Source organism: Rhinatrema bivittatum, chromosome 11 (genome assembly GCF_901001135.1).
Source record: "Rhinatrema bivittatum chromosome 11, aRhiBiv1.1, whole genome shotgun sequence".
Classification (NCBI taxonomy): Eukaryota; Metazoa; Chordata; class Amphibia; order Gymnophiona; family Rhinatrematidae; genus Rhinatrema; species Rhinatrema bivittatum.
This window is the reverse complement of record NC_042625.1, coordinates 37,293,041-37,313,658: the sequence shown is the minus strand read 5'-3', so window position 1 is coordinate 37,313,658 and position 20,618 is coordinate 37,293,041. Positions and strand designations below refer to the sequence as shown.

The following is a 20,618-nucleotide window of genomic DNA, read 5'->3' as shown; positions in this document are numbered from 1 at the left end:
CAACGTGTATAGGGCCATATTCGTTGTATTCGTGGGGAAGCGAAACGTATCGCGATTCCCACGAATACAACGAATCTTCACCGAATTGTTCGGCCGTCTAAAGTAGCAAATTTAAACAAACCCTCCTGACCCCCCCCCCCCCAAGACTTACCAAAACTCCCTGGTGGTCCAGCGGGGGGGGGGGGGGGGGTCCGGGAGCCATCTACTGCACTCACGCCATCGGCTGCCGGTATTCAAAATGGTGCTGATAGCCCCTGTGACATAGTAAGGGCAAAGGCTATTGGTGCCATTTTGATTACGGCCGAATAATTCGGTGAAGATTCGTTGTATTCGTGGGAATCGCATTTACACGCACGTGCAAGAGGCGCATTCTGGGGGGAGGGCGAGGAAAGGATTTACGCGCATACATTTGAAAAGTCCTCCTGTAGGCCTGCCCGGGAGCAGGTGTAAGCTGGTGCGGATGTGTCTGTGTGCATGGGGGGCCCCAGAATCTTCCAAGCTTTTTGAAAGTTTTGAGCTGTTTTGAAAATAACCCTCCCTGTTTGTAGTGCTGTCGGCCCCGTAGGTCTCTTCATCTCCATCACCACGTGCAAGCGGGTTGGAGGCCGGTTTACTAAGCTGTGCCGCGTGACCGCATAACGGGGCCTCGCAGCTCAAACTCCGGAACACGTAGACGGCTCAAAGCAAAAATAAATAAATGAAACCACCTGAATAAGAGTAAAGCTCATCCTAATGCCAGAGAAGAAGGGGAGAGGATTGGGGGAGGGGGGAGATCTGCTTTGTTGAAAATGAAGATGGTGTCCTCGGGTTAAAAACAAAAACAAAAGTCTCCTGGTCCAGCTGGAATACAGCAGAAGAGAGAACCGAGCCAAAACTCTCCCCTAGCTAAGAGATGAGAAAATTAATAACCGCTGTCCGTGTCAGCCCTTTTAGCTTTTTGTAATTGCTGTTTTTATTACTTTAATCTGAAATATAATAATCACGGATGCCCCTTGCGGTCTGAATTTTTTTTTTTTTTTTTGTGAAATCTCTTATTAGATTCCAGCAACCTTGACGGATAAATATTGCCCACCCCCACCCCAGCAACAAACGTAGATGATGCCGAGGAGCTGATTTTCAAAAGGGTGCTGAGCGTTCGGCACAGCTGGCTAAGAAAAGATCATTTTCATCCACAGCCTTTGCCACCTCAAAATGATCAAATCTAGCAGGGGGGTGGAGGGGGGGGGGCTGTAGCCTCCCAGACTTAGCCCCTCAATGCCGGCGCTCGGGGTAAACGTAGCTAGTTAATGCTGAAAACCTGCACTAGTCAGCTAAGTTCTTTCTCTCCCCCCCACCTTGACCTGACCCTCCACCTCCTGTCTTCAGGGAGAATCTCTCCCTGAAGACAGGAGGTGGAGGGTCCCCCCCCCAGGGATCTAATCACTCCTCTCCATTGCTAAGCAGCCAGATCCCTTTGAATATCCACCCCCAAGGCGCCGGCACGTTGAGAGGGGAGGGGGGGTGGACTTCATCTTTTTCATCCTCTTGTGTGCCACAGCCTCCCAGCTACTCCTTTTGCTGCCTGCCGCCTGGCTTTTTCGCTAAGCAAGTAACGATCAGCTGCTCGCCTTCGCTGTGCTGAGTGTTTCCGAGCTGCCAGGCAAACTGCTGTCCTGAGCCTGCTGGGTTGGACCTCTGTCCGTCTCCCACCCCCCCGTGTGACTCACTGAGCATTTGTCTGGTGCGAGTGAGGAGAGGCTCTGGGAAGAGGAGGAGGAGTGGGATCCGGGTAGGAACAAAAGTGAGCCGTGGGCTGGCACCTGGACCCTAACATTATGGCAGCGAGTGCTGGCATTGTGCTCTCCAGGAGACGAAAAATTACCCCCACGGCTGCAGCAGTGATCTTGACAGGTTTTGCTTTCTAAATGTCAGCCTGTACCATTTATACCTTCCTTTCTTTCCCTTTTTCTTATTTATTCCAGCCGTTATACAACCAACCTTCAGATACCAAGCAGTATCATGAAAACATTAAAATGTAAGTATACAGCAATAAAAGCATGTTTGAAATGTCATGTTTTGCATTTAGCTGGCATAAAAAGGAATGGGAGACCAGTTTTCCCCCATTAAAGCCTGAAAGAGCCGCAGTTACCCTTTCTGTGCTGCTGTGTTTCTGCCGTTGGCAGCTAGGGGTGGACGAAGGGCATCACCGAGGAACCATCGAGTGACCAGAGATGCTTAGGTCTATCTTTTGCTTTCTCGCTGTGGCTGCCACAAACTCAGAGGTGTGACCTTGATAAATATTATTTGGGTAATATAGTCAGTATTGTTAATCATTTTTTTCTAACCATTGTATAATTTGGGTTCCTGTGGGGGTTTTATTTTGTTTGTTTTTTAAATATTTTTGAGATAGAAATGGATGTGGTCGGAGGAGGAGAAGTTTTTTAATGTGGGGGAAAACAAAATGTCCCTGTCGTCGTATGGTGTCACCGAAGGAAGTGGCCAAAGGGAGACTATGTCTGGGGAAGAACGTGTCCTCAGGGACACCCCCCCCCCCCCAGCTGGTTGGGTTTTCAGGATGTCCACAGTCCATATGCAGGAGACACGCGTGTGCATGTAAATAGATCTCGGGCGTATTCATCGAGGATGTCCTGAGAATGCAGCCAACCGGGTTGGGAGGCCCTGAAGGGAAGGTTTTGGAAGCACTGACTTGGAAGCCTCGCACCTGGGGTGCCGGACCCCATTGCGGTCTGATGTCGGTAGAGGTCAGCGTTGGGGACGGGCTGTGAAAATCAGCATGAAAAAAACCTGAAATTTTAATTAAAAAAAAAAAAAAAAAGGGTAAAAAGATGCAAGGCTTTCTCTTGGACATTCGCTAATGCGGCATAAGATGCAGACAGGTTGGTACATGCTGTGGTCCTTGGGTGCATGTATCTGTGAAGAAAGAGACTCCCCCCTTCCCCAGCCCCCCACATAACAGCATAAAGAGCCTGCCGTCCTCCAGCCCTCCAGCAGTGGCAGCCGGCGGGTGCTGAGGGGGACGTGTGTAAGAAGCGCAGCCTGGCTGGCGCAGCTTGCTATCCTAGTCTCCCCAGCCTCCAGCAGGGACCTGCTGAAATGAACCTGGGAAACGCCAGGCTTTCAGCCCCAGTTTGCGGTGCAAGCGGGCGCACTTTTTTTTAGGACTCTGACCATGTACCGCCAGTCTCCCTAAGGGAGAACCATCCTGTCATTTCCCCCTGGGAAACCAGCGGCATTCCCCCCCTCCCCGAAATGCCTCCCCCCCCCACCTTGATAAAAGTAGTTGGATGCTGTGGGAGCTTGGGGGGTGGGGGGAGGAGCAATTTTCAGAATGGGCTACTTTCCCTGGGTAAATGGCAATGAAAAACCACCCTCACCATGCGTAAGAAGAGGCAACCTGGAAAGATAAAAATGAAAAAGCATTAGGAAATAAACACCATAGAACTGGGGGGCTCCCCCCACCATATAACGTAGAATGCCAAAGATTAATGAAAGTATTCGCTGCATTTCTCCTGGACTAGCTGTCCGGGCAGCCTCGATGTTGCCATCTTTAATAGAATTTGGAGTCCGTAGCAACTCCAGTTAAGCAATAAGTAACCCTGCTTCTTTTTCTCTTGCTCCTCTGAACTCCCAGCTTAATTGCCACAGTCCTCAATTCGCAACCTACTTTATATCACCTCCCAACTTGCTTTGGTCCGGTCATTACAGGAGTGCTCCTTAGGTGGGGGGTGGGAATGGAGGGGCCTTGCACAGAGGCTGCAATTATGGCCTCCAAACCTAGGCACTCTGTGTTGCCATTGCATGAAAACTGTGACTCCCTCCACTGGGGGGGAGGGGGGATGTGAATGCTGCCTCTGCAGCATCCCCCCAACTCTAGCTGACCCAGTGAGTGGGGAAACAGGATCCGGGAATCGAACCCAGGTCCCTCTGCATGGCGGTGCACAGTCTGGGGCCGGCCCAGAATTCCTGTGTCTTTTTTTTTTTCAAGGCCAGAGGTGGCCCAGAGAAAGGTGACCAGAACGGTGTGGGGTCTGTATCAGAAGACTTAGGAGGAGAGGCTGAAGGATCCAATATCTACACCCTGGAAGAGAGGATGCAGACCCTGAGATACCGGAAAGATTTTAATGATGCACACATTTCAAACCATTTCTGTTGGAAAGCAAACAGAACTTAAGGGTCATGACATGAAATTTCAGAAGGGGACGACTCCCAACCAAAGTCTTGGAAATTTTCTTCACACAGAGGGTTGTGGATGCCTGGAATGCCCTTCTGGAAGAGGTGGTGAGGATGAAAACAGAAAACGAATTCCAAAAGGATTGGGATAAATACTGTGGGTCCCTGAAGGCTGGAATTGGAAATTAAGAAAAGGGTGCATGGGGCGGGGTAACCTGCATGGAGAGGCAGCTCCTACCCCTAACAGAAGGCACGGGGATGACTTCCCTTAACCAATTACCTTACATGATTTTGATGCAACTGCAGCATTGCTCTCCGCTTTGAAGGCAGGGGGTGGGGGGAGAAGGGGAATTGGATTCACACAGCAGCCAAGGCTGAGCCCTGACTTTTACGGTCCAGGATACTGATATGCAGACATTAGGGAAAAAGCACAGAACTGCTTCTACAGCCAAGTCCAAAAGCAAAGTAAGTTCAAGCAGCAGCATTGTCTGAGTTATCAGGTAGGCTGCTCATCCTGTAAAATGTTGCTAGCAGTAATTTTTTTATGGGTTTGACAAATGTTTGGTTTTTATTTTTAATATTACTACCCTTAACATAAGACGTGGGGGTAACTTCATGGCGTGGCATTCACTACCCTTAACAGAATCATGGGGGTATCTTGCATGGAGCAGCAGTTACTACCATAAGAAAATTGCTGGGCAGGTTGGCTGGAGTATTTGGCCTTTTTTTGCTGTAGTTACGGTTATTTACTCTTTCAAATAATAGAAGGACTAGGGGGCGCTCCATGAAGATTGTATGTGGCACATTTAAAACTAATCTGAGAAAGTTCTTCTTCACTCAACGCACAATTAAACTCTGGAATTTGTTGCCAGAGGATGTGGTTAGTGCAGTTAGTATAGCTGTGTTTAAAAAAGGATTGGATAAGTTCTTGGAGAATTCCATTACCTGCTATTAATTAAGTTGCCTGATTGACAAACTGAAGAGTAGTAAATCACCTGGACCAGATGGTATACATCCCAGAGTTCTGAAGGAACTAAAAAATGAAATTTCAGATCTATTAGTAAAAATTTGTAACTTATCATTAAAATCATCCATTGTACCTGAAGACTGGAAGATAGCAAATGTAACCCCAACATTTAAAAAGGGCTCCAGGGGTGATCCGGGAAACTACAGACCGGTTAGCCTGACTTCAGTGCCAGGAAAAATAGTGGAAAGTGTTCTAAACATCAAAATCACAGAACATATAGAAAGACATGGTTTAATGGAACAAAGTCAGCATGGCTTTACCGGGGGCAAGTCTTGCCTCACAAATCTGCTTCACTTTTTTGAAGGAGTTAATAAACATGTGGATAAAGGTGAACCGGTAGATATAGTATACTTGGATTTTCAGAAGGCGTTTGACAAAGTTCCTCATGAGAGGCTTCTAGGAAAAGTAAAAAGTCATGGGATAGGTGGCGATGTCCTTTCGTGGATTGCAAACTGGCTAAAAGACAGGAAACAGAGAGTAGGCTTAAATGGACAATTTTCTCAGTGGAAGGGAGTGGACAGTGGAGTGCCTCAGGGATCTGTATTGGGACCCTTACTTTTCAATATATTTATAAATGATCTGGAAAGAAATACGATGAGTGAGATAATCAGATTTGCAGATGACACAAAATTGTTCAGAGTAGTTAAATCACAAACAGATTGTGATAAATTGCAGGAAGACCTTGTGAGACTGGAAAATTGGGCATCCAAATGGCAGATGAAATTTAATGTGGATAAGTGCAAGGTGATGCATATAGGGAAAAATAACCCATGCTATAATTACACAATGTTGGGTTCCATATTAGGTGCAACAACTCAAGAAAGAGATCTAGGTGTCATAGTGGATAACACATTGAAATCGTCGGTTCAGTGTGCTGCGGGCAGTCAAAAAGCAAACAGAATGTTGGGAATTATTAGAAAAGGAATGGTGAATAAAACGGAAAATGTCATAATGCCTCTGTATCGCTCCATAGTGAGACCGCACCTTGAATACTGTGTACAATTCTGGTCGCCGCATCTCAAAAAAGATATAAATGCGATGGAGAAGGTACAGAGAAGGGCTACCAAAATAAGGGGAATGGAACAACTCCCCTATGAGGAAAGACTAAAGAGGTTAGGACTTTTCAGCTTGGAGAAGAGACGACTGAGGGGGAGATATGATAGAGATGTTTAAAATCATGAGAGGTCTAGAATGGGTAGATGTGAATCGGTTATTTAGTCTTTCAGATAGTAGAAAGACTAGGGGGCACTCCATGAAGTTATCATGGGGCACATTTAAAACCAATCGAAGAAAGTTCTTTTTTACTCAACACACAATTAAACTCTGGAATGTGTTGCCAGAGGATGTGGTTAGTGCAGTTAGTATAGCTGTGTTTAAAAAAGGATTGGATACGTTCTTGGAGGAGAAGTCCATTACCTGCTATTAAGTTCACTTAGAGAATAGCCACTGCCATTAGCAATGGTTACATGGAATAGACTTAGTTTTTGGGTACTTGCCAGGTTCTTATGGCCTGGATTGGCCACTATTGGAAACAGGGTGCTGGGCTTGAGGGACTCTTGGTCTGACCCAGTATGGCATGTTATGGTCTTACTATGTTACTTATAGGCAAGGCCTGTGTTGGCTGGTAAAACTGTAGAACCATTACATCAGGGGCACTATGGGGTTTGGTTCATTAAAGTAGACATGAGGATGACAATGAAATGATTACTGGGCTCGACAATCTCTGAAATGGAGCGCCGCTGCAAGGCTGAAAGATTGTCTTGTTAAAGAAGATAACAGGACAGGGTATTCCACAACTCAGGATACTTAAACATCCCCACCATCAGAAACGCTCATCTGTCAACTACACGAGAGAGAGCCTTTTCCATCGCTTCCCCCAAACTTTGGAACACCCTACCCAAAGCCCTGAGAATCCAGCACAACCTAAAAACATTCAAAAGACCTAAAAACATTTATTTTCCGCAAATTCTATACTAGCTCTCAGACGTCTGATCATCCCAGCTCTCAACCGAACTCGCATCTATAATCCTCTTATTTCCTGCTCTCCTTTGAACCTCCTTACCCTCCCCATTCAACCCCTCCTTGCTCTCTGACTTGATGCATTTTATATTTGAAAATGTTCACCTTACTTTACTGTTACAAATCTTATATGAAAATGTATATTGTTCACAAGGTTTTACTGTGCTCAACTGCTATAATTACATAATCTGTAAACCGTTATGGCTCTTCCGAGTAACAGTATATAAAACTCAACAAATAAATAAACAAATAAATAAATGCTTGAGCTTCGCTATGTGATACCGGATATTTGGCTGGTTTTGGGGGGTAGATTGCAGTCTTTTTTTTTTTTTTTAACAAGTTTGACTGAGAGAAACAGAGAACCAGAAAGCAAATGTTAGGAGATGAGACATGCTTATCGATCACGTGATGCAAATTGATAGATTCTCTATGCTCTTTGGTAATTTGATTCGGTGCACTTTTGAATGTTTGTTTTATTTTACCTGGGTAAACAGCAATTTATGCAGGAAAAGGGCTTTTGAGTACCACCCTCTATATGTAAATGTATCTATTGCATCTTGATTGTGGATATTCTGAAAAACAGAGGCTGGAGGCAGGGAGGGACACAGGACTGTGCAGTTAAGCACAGTACTGCACCGGTTAATCTTCATGGGCATGCCAGTGGAAGATGATCTTCCGGGCTATCTTGGCCTATCTTTTGTGTACAACGGTGAAGATGATTCTCTTAATTTAGATGCATCAAAGTTCTCATGAATAAAGGTGTTGCACTGGTCTCTGTGCTCCAGTTTCTGGGGCGAGGACATGGAACTGACCCAGTCACTCCTAGTTTAAACGTGCTATAGAACCAGCCCTCACTTTAAATACTCAATAAGGCCTTTCACAGAACGTGACGTTTTTTTAAAATTAATTTATCACAAATGAAAGAGAGATTCTAAAATGTCCTGAACTGCTTTCTGTGTTTGCCTGCCAGCCAATCAGAACACCAGGGTTATCCAATATTTCTGTAGCCATCTAATGCAGGGTCCTGGTCATTGTACAAAAGAGCCTGTGAAAAGGCTGTTATGAGCCCTGTATTTGTCAGACATCTTTCGTTTAAACCAGTCAGACGCTTGATAGAGTTCCAATGTTTATTTGCTTCCTGTCCCCTTTTAGAGCAACTCTGGATAATCAGAAAGCCAGAGCCACTCTAATACTTAAACAGCGGAAAAACAAAAATGTTAGCTAACTGCTTTCCAAAATATATGAAATGCTTCACGTAGCCTCCCAAAAACAACTTTCCTGTAGACTCCAAGCCTTCCCTGTCTGGCTGGGCAGCGGTTCTCTGCAGCAGGCTACAGGTCTGTCTCTTCACAGTCTCACAAACGTCAGCAAAGACACTTTGCTTGGAAACCAGAAACCTCTTCCAAACAGAACGACCTTCCTCCAGTCTATTTCACCTACTCTTTCAGAATTAACACATTTTCTGGCAGGAGCCTGTTTTTCTCACTGTTGGGGCTGCAGAGACCCTTTTCCAAACTCGATGACTGATTTTTCTATTCACTTAATCCCGATTCTCTACATTTGTTGACCTCCTTTACTCTGAATCCCGGCCCAGACACCCCCCAGACTCTGTAACTTGACAGGCTCTAATCTGAAGCCTTCTTCCTTGGGGGTTGCTGTAGCAGATCTTCCTGCAGTGGGACTGTTTGAACTTTGTTATCGAGTTACCCTGTGGTCTTTTATGAAGGGTTATGTGTATCCCCCACCACAGAACCTTTTGGCAGAGAGACCAAACTATATTTTTACATAAATTACTGCACTGATCCCCTTTTACTCAAAAATATTTGAAAGAGGAGACATGGAGGTCAGTGTTCAGCTGCTGCCCGGCTAGCAATGTTAGCTGGATAAGCGTATCGGGCCTACTTTAGGATTACTCTTTGGCAGTCGTAAACTTATCTTATCTGGCTATGTTAGCCGGATAATCGGCTCCACCCTCAAGCTAGCCAGGTAACGTTTTAGTTGGCTAACATGTCATCCGGCTACCGTGTAGGGCCGGTCAGTGTGGTGGGGTTTTTGAATCCCACTGTTTTGCCAGCTAAGTCCGAACTTAGCCAGACAAATTCTGCTGAATGTGGACTTCATGGTCAACAGAAATAGAATTCTAATTGTAAATTTTTCTTGGGATTCAAATAGTGACATATCCTTGGCTTCTGTCTTTGTTTATTACAAGATTTGTTTCTCATAGAACCTGCCATAAGCAGCTTTTAATACTTCATATTATATTTGTAGGTATATATTATTTTTCTTGTTGTAAGGTTCTGTCTGGAATACTTGTAGGTAAGTGAACTCTACAGAAGATTTTTCAAACTTTACTAGGCCCCTGCAAGAAATGGAGGTTTTTAAAAGAATGGAATTTGAAAGCTTTTGTTGCACTGGAGAAAGTGCAGAGAAGGGTGACCAAAATGATAAAGGGCATGGAACGGTTCCCCTATGAGGAAAGCCTGAAGAGGTTAGGGCTGTTTAGCTTGGAGAAGAGAGACGGCTTAGGGGGGATATGATAGAGGTCTACAAAATCATGAAATGACTTGAACGGGTAAATGTGAATCTGTTATTTACTCTTTCAGATAATACAAGGACTAGGGAGCACCCCATGAATTTAGCAAGTAGCACATTTAAAACAAATCAAAGAAAATCTTTTTCACTCAACACACAGTTAAACTCTGGAATTCGTTGCCAGAGGATGTGGTTAGGGCAGTTAGTGTAGCTGGGTTTAAAAAAAAGTTTGGATAAGTTCCTGGAGGAGAATTCCAAAAACTGCTATTAATCAAATTGACTTAGGGAAGAGCCACTGCTTGTCGCTGGCATTAGTAGCATGGGATTTATTTAATGTTTGGATATTTGCCAGGTACTGTAACTTGGATTGGCCACTATTAGAAACAGGATACTGGGCTTGATGGACTCTAGGTCTGACTCAGTATGACATGTCTTATGTTCTTATGGTTGCTTTGACCAAATGTGTTTCTCTTGGTTCCATATTGAACATCTGAGAGGTCAACTGTAATTGCCACAAGATGAGCAACATTTCCTTATGTTACAAAACACATTCCACGAGAGGAAAGGAATAATAATCATCATGATTTTAAAAAAAGACTTTTTACTGATGCAATGATGGAGAACTCACTGTGTTGAAACAACTGAAGCTGGCTATGTGCGTCTTCCTGGTGCAATTTAGCCTTCATGACCTTATTATACATTTCTTGGAAGATAGTTTCCAGTTTGTGGGAGTTTTCAGCTTTGAAGCCTTTTACTTTTTAATTTCCTTTGGAGTAAATTTATGAGCTTTGAGGAGCCAGGAGGGCATTGGAAATGCCAAAGGGGCAAGAGGCTATCTTGGAGTTTGGCATTTTGTTCCCTTGAGCCCATTTACCAACCTCTCATTAGTGTGTTGGTGCAGTCATTCACATATAATTCGAAAGAGCTTTGTGTTTAGGTAGTCCCTAATTAAGACATGATAGCCTCTAATTAAGACATCTTGATGGTAGTCCTGAGATGGGCCGTTTTTATGGCAGTGTGTAGAATTGCTTCATTAGGCTCATTCTGCAGTTTAGGCCTGTATTACAAGTTGTACACACATTCATCGCAATCCTACGTTCTTCTTGTCCTGTCACCCATGTGCCAGTTTTGCTGGAAGAAAATGTGCAGCCAAGTGAGTTAAAGATTACCAGCTTTTCCCAGCCCTTCTGTAATGGTCTCCTAAATACTTTATTTGGGATATGCAGCACAGCCGAGTCTTTTATAGGAAGTCTCTGTCCCCTTTCATGTAAAGTTCAGTTACTTTAAATACTTAAAAAAGGAGACCTAATAAAATAAGTTTGTTTATACTGGGAAGTGATTATTTGGATTATAGCAGCTCTCTGAGATGAGATTTCTTGGTTATGTCAAAATGTTGGCTTGCAAAATGTCCTTGTTTCAGCTCTCCAGTACATTTTCTTTGCTCTTCCAGCCTTTATCCTGCATTAGGTATGGGAATGAATTCAGTGCCATTGCTCTGAGTAAACGGGCCTTGTCTGAAAGCCAGAGTGGTTAAGATGTCTGCGGGGGGTGGGGGGGTCACAACATGTGGACATTAAGAAGGGGCATCCCCCTCCCGGCAGGGTGTTCAGGGAGTAAAACGAGCATTTACTTGGCATCTTCAATTTAACACATTCCAGTTTTGCTCCCCTGTCCCCTGCCACCCACACAGATAGCAGGCGAAAGGTATGTGGGGGGGTGTTTTTAGTGTGTATATTTTATGCAAGCTAATTTTTGGTGGGAAATTACACGCTTAGTTCCCTTTTGAAAGTAAATACAGTAAAAGTAACTCCCCCCCCCCCCCCCTTTCTCAGTGTTCATGTCTCCTGCTCTCTTCCTTGTTCTCTGCGCCTTATCTGTCCTGCTACACTCCACTCACCTCGGCTGAGCTATTGCGCTGATCCTTGCGTGCAGGCCAGCAGGCACAGAGTCAGCGTGAGAGTACTTTGCACTTCCATGAAGGAGGAGCAGCCATGGGGACTGAGAGTCCTTGCTGCAGCCTCTATCGATCTCCTCCTCTCATTATGGCTGAAGTGGGGTGGCACGAAATGCCAGCCCAGCACCCTGATCTGTACTGCCCCAAATCAAGCTATGCTGGCTGCCAGAATACCCTTTAGGTTTGTGGTTGGTGAGCTCCCTCTTTCCCCCAATCCCAAATGCACTCCATACCTTCTGCTTTGTGTACTAGTGTTAGGAATAGCGGTACTAGAGGGTTTTCCCCCCCCCATTTGTGTCTATGGGAAAATTGCTCTTTATGTCTGATTCTTAGAGATATATCATGCCTGCCTAACTAGTTTCTTTTATTATATCAATAAGTAAAAACTAAGCTCTTCCCCCACACTTGGTTACAGGCCTTGTCTATTGGCTTGATACCAAGCCTTTAGGACAGGAGTGGCCAATTCGGTCCTCGAGAGCCAAAAAATGGGCCACACTTTCAGGATATCCATAGTGAATATTCATAGCGGTAGTAGTTACATGCACTGCCTCCATTGTATGCAAATCAGTCTCATGCAGCTTTAAAACTAGAGCAAGGGGAAAGCTGACAGTCGCTCAGCAGCACATGGTTCAGAGGGCCGCCATATTTGAAAAATACTAATAAAATAGAGTTAGGGGCATCCCAACAGAGTTTCCAGTAATCAATAAGGAATAGCCACTTGCTTGTTACCAGCTGTAGTAGCTTTAGATCTATTTAATGTTTGGGTACTTGTGGCTTGGATTGCCACTGTTGGAAACAGGATACTGGACTTGATGGACCTTTGGTCTGACCCAGTATAGCATATCTTATGTTCTTATGTAGTCCATATGCCTATAAGTAAAGAACTACCCGAGTTAAAGGATTCCAAATTATCCCTGCCTTTTAAGTAAAGAGCAGACAGAGCAGAAATATTCCAAATTTCCCTTGTCGGCTGATAAGCAGGTTGTTAATACAAACAAAAAACATGCTTTTGAAATGTCTATATGCCAAAGATTGTTTAGCTGCCTAGGGCTTCTTCATAGGCGGGTTACAAATAAAGATAACCATAACCAATGCTAGAAGTCTAATAATAAGATGGGAGAGTTAGAGTGCATAGCACTGAATAAAAAGGTAGATATAATTGGCATCTCAGAAACCTGGTGGAAAGCGGAAAACCAATGGGACAGTGCTATACCAGGGTACAAATCATATCGCAGTTAGAGTGGATCAATTTGGAGGGGGGTTACATTTTATGTTTGGGATGACAGAGTCCAATAGGATAAAGATAATGCAAGAGACTAAATGCACAGTAGAATCTTTATGGGTAGAAATCCCATGTGTATTGGGGAAGAATATAGCAGCAGGGGTATACTACTGTCCACCTGGCCAAAATGAAGCTAACCAATATAGTAGTGTAGTAATGGGAGATTTCAATAATCCCAATATTGACTGGGTAAATTTAACATCAGGACATGCTATTGAGGTACAATTCCTGGATGGAATAAATGACTGTATTACAGTAAAATTCCATTTTAGAAGCACAGTCCAGAAGTATTCCTCACATTAAAAAAGGTGGAAGGAAGGCCAGATGACTGGTTAAAAGGTGAGGTGAAAGAGGCTATTTTAACCAAAAACTTCTTGCAAAAATTGGAAGAAGGATCCATCTGAAGAAAATAGGAAAAAGCATAAGCATTGGCAAGTTAAATGTAAGACATTGATAAGACAGACTAAGAGATAATTTGAAGAGAAGCTGCCTGTAGAGGCAAGAACTCATAATAAAAACTTAAAAAAAATATATCCGAAGCAGGAAGTTTGTGAGAGAGTTGGTTGGGTTAAAGGGGCACTTAGAGAAGATAAGGCCATCGCAGAAAGACTAAACAAATTATTTGCTGCAGTGTTTACTAATGATGATTTTGGAGAGACGCGCAATCCAGAAATGGTTTCAAGGGTGATGATTCAGATGAACTGAACCAATTCACAGTGAACCTGGAATATGCAGTAGGCCAGATTGATAAAATGAAGAGTGACAAATTGCCTGGACCAGATGGTATACCCGCCAGGGTTATGAAAAAATGAAATTTCAGATCTGTTGTTAATAATTTGTAACCTATTATTAAAACCATCCATTGTACCTGAATACTGGATGTAACCCCAAAATTTAAAAAGGGCTCCAAGGGTGATCTGGGATATTATAGATCTGAAAGCATGACTTCAGTGGTGGGGAAAAATCACAGAACATATAGAAAGTCATGGTTTAATGGGATACAGCCAGCCAGGATTTACCAAAGGGAAGTCTTGCTTTACAAATCTGCTACATTTTTTTGAAGAGGTTAATAAACGTGTAGTTGGATTTTCAGAAGGCGTTTGACAAAGCCCCATATGAGAGACTCTCAAGAAAATTAAAACATTATGGGAGAAGAGGTGTAATGTCCTTTTGTGGATTGAAACTGGTTAAAAGATCAGAAACAGAGAATAGGATTAAATGATCTGTTTTCTCAGTAAAAAGTAGAGTGCCTTGGGGATCTGAACTTGGAATGGTGCTTTTTAATATATTTATAAATGATTTGGAAAAGGGAGTAACAAGTGAGGTGATCATATTTACAGATGGAACACAATTTTTAGAGTTCTTAAGAACATAAGAAATTGCCATGCTGGGTCAGACGAAGGGTCCATCAAGCCCAGCATCCTGTTTCCAACAGAGGCCAAAACCAGGCCACAAGAACCTGGCAATTACCCAAACACTAAGAAGATCCCATACTACTGATGCAATTAATAGCAGTGGCTATTCCCTAAGGGGCGGATTTTAAAACGCCGGCGCGCGTGAAGCCCGGGGCTTTCGAAACGGGGAGGGAGGGGGCGTGTCCGGGGCGTTCCCGAAACGCCACGGCGTTTTGGGGGCGGGCCCGGGGGCGTGGTGCCGGCCCGGGGGCGTGGTCGAGGCCTCCGGACCACACCCCCGGGACCGGAGGACGGAGCGGGGCTGCCGGCGACGCGCGCAAAGTTACGCCTGCTTTCAGCAGGCGTAACTTTGCCAACAAAGGTAAGGGGGGGTTTTAGATAGGGCCGGGGGGGTGGTTAGGTAGGGGAAGGTGGGGGGAGGGCGAAGAAAAGTTCCCTCCGAGGCCGCTCCGAAATCGGAGCGGCCTCGGAGGGAACAGGCAGGCCGCGCTGGGCTCGGCGCGCGCAGGTTGCACAAATGTGCACCACCTTGCGCGCGCCGACCCCGGATTTATAAAATCTGGTGTACTTTTGTTCGCGCCAGTGGCGCGAACAAAAGTACCGGCGCACGTATTTTAAAATCCGCCCCTAAGTAAACTTGATTAATAGCCGTTAATGGACCTCTCCTCCAAGAACTTATCCAAACCTTTTTTGAACCCAGCTACACTAACTGTACTAACCACATCCTCTGGCAACAAATTCCAGAGCTTTATTGTGCATTGAGTGAAAAAGAATTTTCTCAGATTAGTCTTAAATGTGCTACTTGCTAACTTCATGGAATGCCCCCTAGTCCTTCTATTATGCAAAAGTGTAAATAACCGATTCACATCTACTCGTTCAAGACCTCCCATGATCTTAAAGACCTCTATCATATCCCCCCTCAACCTTCTCTTCTGCAAGCTGAACAGCCCTAACCTCTTCAGCCTTTCTTCATAGGGGAGCTGTTCCATCCCCTTTATCATTTTGGTTGCCCTTCTCTGTACCTTCTCCATCACAACTATATCTTTTATGAGATGCGGCGACCAGAATTGTACACAGTATTCAAGGTGCGGTCTCACCATGGAGCGATTATAGAGGCATTATGACATTTTTCGTTTTATTAACCATTCCCTTCCTAATAATTCCTAACATTCTGTTTGCTTTTTTGACAGTTGCAGCACACTGAGCCGACGATTTTAAAGTATTATCCACTATGATGCCTATATCTTTTTCCTGGGTGGTAGCTCCTAATATGGAACCTAACATCGTGTAACTACAGCAAGGGTTATTTTTCCCTATATGCAACACCTTGCACTTGTCCACATTAAATTTCATCTGCCATTTGGATGCCCAATCTTCCAGTCGTGCAAGGTCTTCCTGTAATGCATCACAATCCACTTGTGATTTAACTACTCTGAATAATTTTGTATCATCTGCAAATTTGATAACCTCACTCATCGTATTCCTTTCCAGATCCTTTCCAGAGGCACTCCACTGTTTACCCTTTTCCACTGAGAAAATTGACCATTTAATCCTACTCTGTTTCCTGTCTTTTAACCAGTTTGTAATCCACGAAAGGACATCTCCTCCTATCCCATGACTTTTTAGTTTTCTTAGAAGCCTCTCATGAGGGACTTTGTCAAATGCTTTCTGAAAATCCAATACACAACATCTACTGGTTCACCTTTATCCACATGTTTATTAACCCCTTCAAAAAAATGAAGCAGATTTGTTAGGCAAGACTTCCCTTGGGTAAATCCATGTGACTGTGTTCCATTAAACCATGTCTTTTCTATATGCTCTATGATTTTGATCTTGAGAATAGTTTCCACTATTTTTCCCGGCACTGAAGTCAGGCTCACTGGTCTATAGTTACCCGGATCGCCCCTGGAGCCTTTTTTAAATATTGGGGTTACTGTAGGAGGACCTTGCAAGACTGGAAAATTGGATATCCAAATGGCAGATGAAATTTTTGTGGACAAATGCTAATTGCACATAGAGAAAAGTAACTTGTTTTGTAGTTACCTGGTTAGGTTCCATATTAGGAGTTACCACTCAGGAGAAAGATCTAGGCATCATAGTGGACAATACATTGACAACATCGGCTTAGTGTGCTGCGGCGGTCAAAAAAGCAAACAGAATGTTAGGAATTATTAGAAAGGGAATGGTGAATAAAACAGAGAACATCATAGTACCTATGTATCACTCCATGGTGAGTTCACATCCTGATTATTGTGTGCAATCCTGGTCACCGCATCTGAAAAAGATATAGTTGCACTGGAGAAGGTACTGAGAAGGGTGACCAAAATGATTACAGGGGGATGGAATGGCTCCCCTGTGAGGAAAGGCTAAAGAGGTTAGATCTATTCAGCTTGGTGAAAAGATGGCTGAGATGGATATGGCAAAGGTCTATAAAAAATCATGAGAGGACTAGAATGGGTAAATGTGAATTGTACTCTTTCAGATAATACGAGGACTAGGGGGCACATTTAAAACAAACCGGAGAAAAATCTTTTTCACTCAGTGTACAATTTAAGTTCTGGAATTCATTACCAGAGAATGTGGTTAGGGCAGTTAGCGTAGCTGGGTTAAAAAAAAAAAAGGTTTGGACAAGTTCCTGGAGAAGTCCATAATCTGCTATTTATCAAATTTCCCTAGGGAATAGCCACTGGCATTAATAGCATAGGATCTTTTTACTGTTTGGGTACCTGCCAGGTACTTGTATCCTGGATCAGCAACAAGATGCTGGGCTTGATGGCAACGTATGTTCTTATTTTGATATCCTGAAAACCTGGCCTGTTTGTGGCTCTCAAATTCTCTTTGCATTCAGGGTTAACTTGCAACAACTCAAAATAGATTAAAGGTTCAAGGTAATTTGTGTCATGGTGTGCCTGTTACAACTTGATTTAACAAGATATAAAATATAGACGTTGCTTAAGTGAAGCAAATTCATCATTGCTTTGGTAAGTGCAGATTGCTGATGCTAGACAATGTGCTATGGTTTATTAGCAGAAATTATGGATGACTAGTTTTCATTCTAGAAGTATTTTCCCCTTGAGGAGTGCAACTGTAGAGAATTACAGCTGAGTGTACCCAGAGCACCACAAAGCTAGCACTACTGTGGTTTCAATAATTTAAGCATCATTATTCACCTCCCTTTTTCTGGTTCCTGGTGTTCATAGTTATTGTGCTTCCCTAGAGTGAGCAGATATGCTCGGGGAAGGGTTGGTGAGTGTGCGGGTTGTACTTCCTTATGCGTTAGCTTAAGGCACTTCATTTCTTGGCGTGCATGTCGTAGGGAAGCCGGCTGCTGGGGTTCGTTTATGTCACGGGTGACCTTGTGAACGATCTTCCCTAGAATGCTGGATCCTAATCATCCCACCAAGTGGCTAGTTACCTGCAAAGTAAGGGCTCGTTTTGAATGGAGACAGCACAGTCTACATTTGGAGGAAAAGCTGAGATTCCCTCTAGCATGAAAGTGAACAAATCTGCCTTTTCACATTGTCTTTTCTAGTATTACCTATCGGGAGTTTGATATGTCAGCTTTTATCCTTGTCACATGAATGTTAAATCTACTGCAGGTCCCTTGGCTGCCTGGGAACTCTTATCATGCTGGTGATTTATGAAGTCTAGCAATCAGTTTATGCTGCTCAGGTTAGAGGCAGGATTTTCCCATTGACCTGCTTCTGCATGATAAATGTTGCTGGTTGATTAGGTGAGGGTTCCAGCTCATACACCTTGACTATCCTGCCTCCTTTTTGGAGCTGATCCCTGTCTTTGTTGGCGCTTGGCCAATTCTTGAAACAGTTCCAGTATTGTTAAATATCGGAGACTAGCTTTGATCAAATGACAAACAGCTGTTGTGCCGGTTTGGCTCAGACCTCGGTACGATCTGAAATTCGTCTTTCATGCGTGTCCCTCTAGCAGAATTACTCCAATAAAAGCCAGACAAGCCCTGGAAAACATTACAAAAGGCACTGAAAATCCTAGATACGCGAGAATATGAATCAGAAACAGCAATTCCTCCTATCAAAAAACATTGTGGTTTGACTGCTTTAGATGGATTATGATCCATAACCAATTAGATTTATCATTACCCACTGTTATTCTGTGATCCTGTTTGCTAGCAGTAATTTGTCGATCCCACTTTTGAAACATACATGATAACTTTGCAACGATCATCCTTTGTGCAAAGATGTGACTTCTCAAGTTTGTTTTGAAGTCCTAATCTCTGTCCTATCTATTACAATGCCTCATTTTTCTTTTGCACATTTGAAAACAAAGGTACTGATGGTCCCTCGGAACATTGTCATTCATTATCTTGAGAAAGATCAGACCTCCTCTGAGTCGTCTGTAAAGTTATACTCACAAACAAGACACATGTTTGTATACATTTGGAATTAGGAATGTGCTGTTGTTTTAAAACGGGAAATGGCAGCATCAGTTGTTTCCCATCTGACATGACACAAAAAAACCCAATGAAATGTTGTCTTGTTTCTGTTTTAGCTCCTATTAAAGCAACAGAAATGAAATAAAAAAAAAAGAAAGAGAACGACTAGAAAGCAAAATGAAACAAAAGATTTTTCTGTACTTGACTCTGTTTAGGATTCATTTGGCAGTTCTGGTCACAACACCAGACGAGAATCAACAGTTGAGAGTACAAAGGTGGCGACTAAAATAGTACATGAACAAGGACAAAGACGCCAATAACCTTTGTTGTCTGCTATCAGTATTTCTTTTGCTACCTTCCAGGATGCTATTCTTTTTTTTTTTTTTTTTTGGCAGGTATGGGGAGTGGGAGTTGTGCCGCTTAATTTAAGGTGGTTGGCAAGAATAACATCTAAGATCCTTCATCACCTTGTGACCTTCAGAAATCTGCTCCTGGAGTTTTCTTCCCTGGCTGTCTTTGCTCCGTATTTATGAACGGTGAATCTAATGTAACAACTTCCATTCCTCTCGCCTGCAAGCCTTGCTGCGTCATTCTCTGTGTTCTCCGCTAGGTTTTATTTGAGATGAATACTGGCGGAGTGCAGAAAATTTGGGCGCATCCTGTTACGTTGATTTACGTATGTTTGATGCTTCACTTGGGCCATAAGCCAATATCAGTCACTGCCATTTTACTGACATGATGTCCCTTTAAATTTTGTCTCTTGAGAGATCAAAGAAGATAGTTGATCATTAAAATTTACGTGGATATCCTTGCTGGCGTAGCACCGCCAGACATCTGAAGAGGTGTGGCCAAGTTGACAGAGGGCATTAGATACTGCCACCCTGAGCCCAATATTCAAAGACAGTGAGCCGGATAACTCAAATTATCCAGCTAAGTGCCGACTTTTCAGATTTGCCTTTTGTTCTGTCCGTGGCTTGAGGACGACCTCTGCGCAGTGCAGGATCTTGCTGAGGGCCAACTCATGAGTGCTCAGAGAAGAGTCACTTGCCTCTGCATTTCACAGGGGCCACAAAGAAAGGGAAAGAAAGTTCACAAATCCTAATGGCAAATATGCAGTTACTTTCAGGAGCTTTGAAGTTGAACTGCCATTAAGCATGTGCCTACCCTGCTAGTCAAAAGGTCAGATACAATTACGGCTTCTAATTTTAGCCTTTAACCAATAAACAGTTATAAAACCCTCCAATGTAAATAAATAAGTAAATAACATGGGTGTTTATCCAAGAAACATCAGAAGAACATCACTTTCTCTCATACTCTATTGCCCTTCCCTTTACTTGACGTGAATCCTCCATTCTGGTTTTGTGCCTTTTTTCCCATGCGGATGATTCCTGGGCTGCACAAATTTGTGTTTGATTCATCTGGGAGAGGTACCCAGCAATCATATGCACCACAAAAACCCTGAGGGAACACTGATTTTCTAGCACCCTCAAATCCTTGATTAGCTGGAAAATAAAAACCTAAATTTACAACTTCTCAACGCCTGAGAGTTAGAAGCCCCAGACAGAATGCAAGCCTAGGATTTCTCCTCCAGCTGCCTCTCAGCTGCCCGTTCTTCTCCTTTGTGCTCCCGGCACTTTGGCACAGCACCCGCACGCACATACAAATGCGCACGGTCATGCTTTTCTATCCGGGCAGAGCTTGCCAAGTCTCTGCAGTTTAGAGCTGGAAGAACTGTCAGTGCATACTGATGAGCTTTGCTGTGTCTGCTCCAGGAAACCTAGGTCAAAGCAAAGAGCAAATCGTAATGTCTT

At 43.7% G+C, this 20,618-nt stretch overlaps 1 protein-coding gene across 1 annotated transcript in view; it reads left to right on the top strand.

Annotated features, from left to right (window-relative positions):
• Positions 1-20,618, top strand: part of NCOR2 (nuclear receptor corepressor 2) — a 545,866-nt gene that overhangs the window by 236,861 nt on the left and 288,387 nt on the right. The window contains 1 exon segment of the mRNA XM_029571687.1: positions 1,962-2,014. Within this exon segment, the coding sequence (XP_029427547.1) occupies positions 1,962-2,014 (53 nt within the window).